The sequence below is a fragment of the Lolium rigidum genome, chromosome 3, assembly GCF_022539505.1.
Source record: "Lolium rigidum isolate FL_2022 chromosome 3, APGP_CSIRO_Lrig_0.1, whole genome shotgun sequence".
NCBI lineage: Eukaryota > Viridiplantae > Streptophyta > Magnoliopsida > Poales > Poaceae > Lolium > Lolium rigidum.
In genome coordinates this window covers 233,938,085-233,941,448 of record NC_061510.1, presented here as the reverse complement: position 1 = coordinate 233,941,448, position 3,364 = coordinate 233,938,085, and the positions used below count along the sequence as shown (strand labels likewise).

Sequence of the window (3,364 nt, the reverse complement as noted above, 5' to 3'; positions counted from 1 at the left end):
CTGATTCTGCACACCACCAAGCAGAGCAAGAGAGCTCATCCATCCACCACCGATGGCGATCGCAAGCCGTAAGCCAGCCTCCGTCCTGCTCCTCCTCGGGGCCCTCCTCTTTGCCGCCACCTTCCTCGCCGTCCCGGCCGCGGCGACGGGGAAGACCGGCCAGGTGGCCGTCTTCTGGGGCCGGAACAAGGACGAGGGGTCCCTGCGTGAGGCCTGCGACACCGGCACGTACACCATCGCCGTCATCTCCTTCCTCGACGTCTTCGGCCACGGCAACTACCACCTCGACCTCTCCGGCCACGACGTCTCCACCGTCGGCGCCGACATCAAGTACTGCCAGTCCAAGGCCATCCTCGTCTTCCTCTCCATCGGCGGCTTCGGCAACCAGTACTCCCTGCCCAGCCCCCAGGCGGCGGCGGACTTCGCCAACTACCTCTGGAACGCCTACATGCTCGGCACCGCCAAGGGCGTCCACCGCCCCTTCGGCGACGCCTTCGTGGACGGCATCGATTTCTTCATCCAGAACGGCGCGCCGGACAACTACGACGAGCTGGCCAAGCGGCTCATCGAGTTCAACAAGGCCTACCGCGCGAGGACACCCGTGCAGCTGACGGCGACGCCGCGGTGCGGGTTCCCGGACCGGAGCGTGGAGCGCGCGCTCGCCACGGGGCTCTTCACACGCATCTTCGTCAGGTTCTACGACGACGCCCACTGCGCCGCATACTGGCAGCAGGAGTGGAACAAGTGGACGGCGGCGTACCCGTCCGCGCAGATCTTCGTCGGGCTGCCGGCGGGGGAGAAGAAGGTTGGGTACGTGCACCCCAAGAATCTCCAGGGCGGTCTTTTCTCGGTGGTGCAGAACGCGGCCAACTACGGCGGCGTCATGATCTGGGAAAGGTACGACGACAAGCGGACCGGCTACAGCAGCTTCGCCAGCAAATGGGCTTGAGCCTCCTTGAGCTTGAGCTAGAACTACATATCCATGCACGTTTCGCTGTCACTGTAACCAAAGTGTGCAGGCATGAGCTTGCAAAAATAAACTGAGGCATGTGCGAGAATGAACAAGTAATAACAGTTATCTACGCTCTGGAATGAGTATTTACATGTTCAGTCACTTTAGTTGTCACTGTTCGAAATGAATTTTAGTAGTATCGTGGACGGGTTATGTGAAGTTGTGGTCAGGGACATGCTGAGGTGTCGATGGACACCTACTGGATTTAATATCATGAAATCATAGTAATTTACTACTCTATATCAATGCATGGCATGTCTGCCCAGTGGTGGCACATGTGATGGTTGGTTTTGATAATTCAATCTTGGATGCCGTGGATGTGGAGCATCGCAAACTAACAATTTTATGGTTGGAATGTACCATTCCACCCGACCAATTGGAAAGGACAGTACTCGGCGTCCTGGCGGATTTGATTTCCACTTCCTGGTCTCGGGCTGAGCCTGTCGAAGTCTCGAAGACCTTACCGGAACCTCGTAGCAAAAAAATAGTTTATTGTAGAAAAAACCGATATCGTTGGAGATGAAGATCTCACTGGAAACATCGAAGGAGACCCGGCAGAAAACATGTTGTGCAATTGTAGCAAAATCGCAAAAAGTTGTAGCAAAAAAGTTCCTATGTTACAAATCCACAAAACGGAGATCTAGTCGGAGACATCGACGGATGCCTCGCTTGCAGCAGGCAGCTGCATGATCCAAGGTTGCAGCACCTCCATCCTCCCAAGGCAACATCGCCTGGAACTGTAGAAAGGCCGCCCTCCGCTGGTAGTAACGCTTAACGCCCAAGGTAGCAAAATCGGCCTCCGTTGGGAGCAACGCCGAAGGCCTAAGGTAGACAATGCACCCCTTCGCTAGTAGGAACGTCGGATGCCCAAGGTAGGGAAGACGGCCTCCGCCGGTAGCAACGCCGGGCGCCCAAGGTAGCAACACCCTGATCTGCAAGTAGGAACACCCGGAATCGCTCGTAGGAAATGTTGACTATGATGCTTCAGTTGCACAGAGACATGTGGGGCCGACATAGGACAACACTGCCACCACCGCGTTCGCATTCTCTCCCAACGCGCTCGATCTTGCTGAGGCACCAACCTACTCAACAACGGTACATAGGATTTGTGCGGCCGATGGGGAGGCGGCGTTGGCTTCGAGGATCCACCACCGTGCTCATAGTTCCTTCCCCCACGCTCATCTCACTGATGCACCGTCCAACATTGGTGGCGGTACACGGGATCCACATGGCTGATGGTGAGGTGGAGTCGCTGTCGAGGAAGCCCTAGTGGCTAGGATCCATGCCAGTTGCTCATGCTGCGGGGCTCCTCCAATATCTCCCGGCGGTGGGGCCGCACGAGGGGGCGCGTGATGCTGGGGCTGCCATGTGCGTGGCTAGAGATACGGTGGTGTGTGTGGCCGGTTCTCCAGTGGTGTGTGGCCGGGAGAAGGGAGAACATCGAGCAGTCGGAGTTGGAGGTGGAGAAGATGGAGTCGAGGGAGGACAGGATATGGCTGGAGCTGGATATAATTTAGGGGGCGGTGAGACGTGGGGAAAGGCAGCCTACATGATTGGTTCGATCGGACGTACATCCATCGATCCAGAGGTTGCCAACTCGTGATCCTGTGGGGATCATTTTTTAACTGGAAATCTGCATTGTAATTCTAACGTCCGACAAGCAAGGAAAATGGACAAAGCACATGTAAGGTGCTTTTCCAATTTTGTTTGGTAGGTATGTACAATGGTAGAAAAGACATGTCATCTCTTAAATGTCGATATCATTTGGAGTAATACATATAATTGGTACAATACATCATCTCTAACAATAAATGTGTTGCTATGGAAAGATGAATGTCACAATGTGAAAATTGCCTTTTCTTCATAAGAGTTATGAGATTATCCTTTAGCTAAGTAAAGAAAACCTTTAACTTTCTTCATTCTCTATGCTCCAACTAAGAAAAATTTGATGTGACAAGTATAAGGAAAAACTGATGTCACTCAATCGTACGCTCCATTGTACACACCCTTATATCTAATGCAATGTGGTTAGACACAAGTAAATTCCTACACCGCAAAAAAAAAAGAACACAAGTAACTTCCATATTTTACCATTTATTTAGGCATTGTTCATTCCACCTTTTCCCGTGATCTTTGCCTTTGTCGTTGTTGTCAGTTGGCAAATTAAGCCTTTGCCGTGTGTCCAATAAAATGCTCACGGCAAATCTCAGATACATGGCAAACAGTCCGTTTGATCACTTTGATGTAGTGCCTCTCGAAGAAGCTTTCCCCAATCCTGAAACATTGGCCTAGTTAGTGAAAAGGAATACTGTACTAACAAATAAAGTACCAAAAAAGATATTCACAAGTAAT

General features: G+C 52.2%; 1 protein-coding gene across 1 annotated transcript; it reads left to right on the top strand.

Moving 5' to 3' along the window:
- Window positions 1–1,082, top strand: LOC124703140 (xylanase inhibitor protein 1-like). The gene has a single exon (XM_047235356.1). It carries the CDS (start codon window positions 53–55, stop codon window positions 947–949), a length of 897 nt encoding a protein of 298 aa, XP_047091312.1. The 5' UTR covers window positions 1–52; the 3' UTR covers window positions 950–1,082.
- The last annotated feature ends 2,282 nt before the right edge of the window (window positions 1,083–3,364 follow it).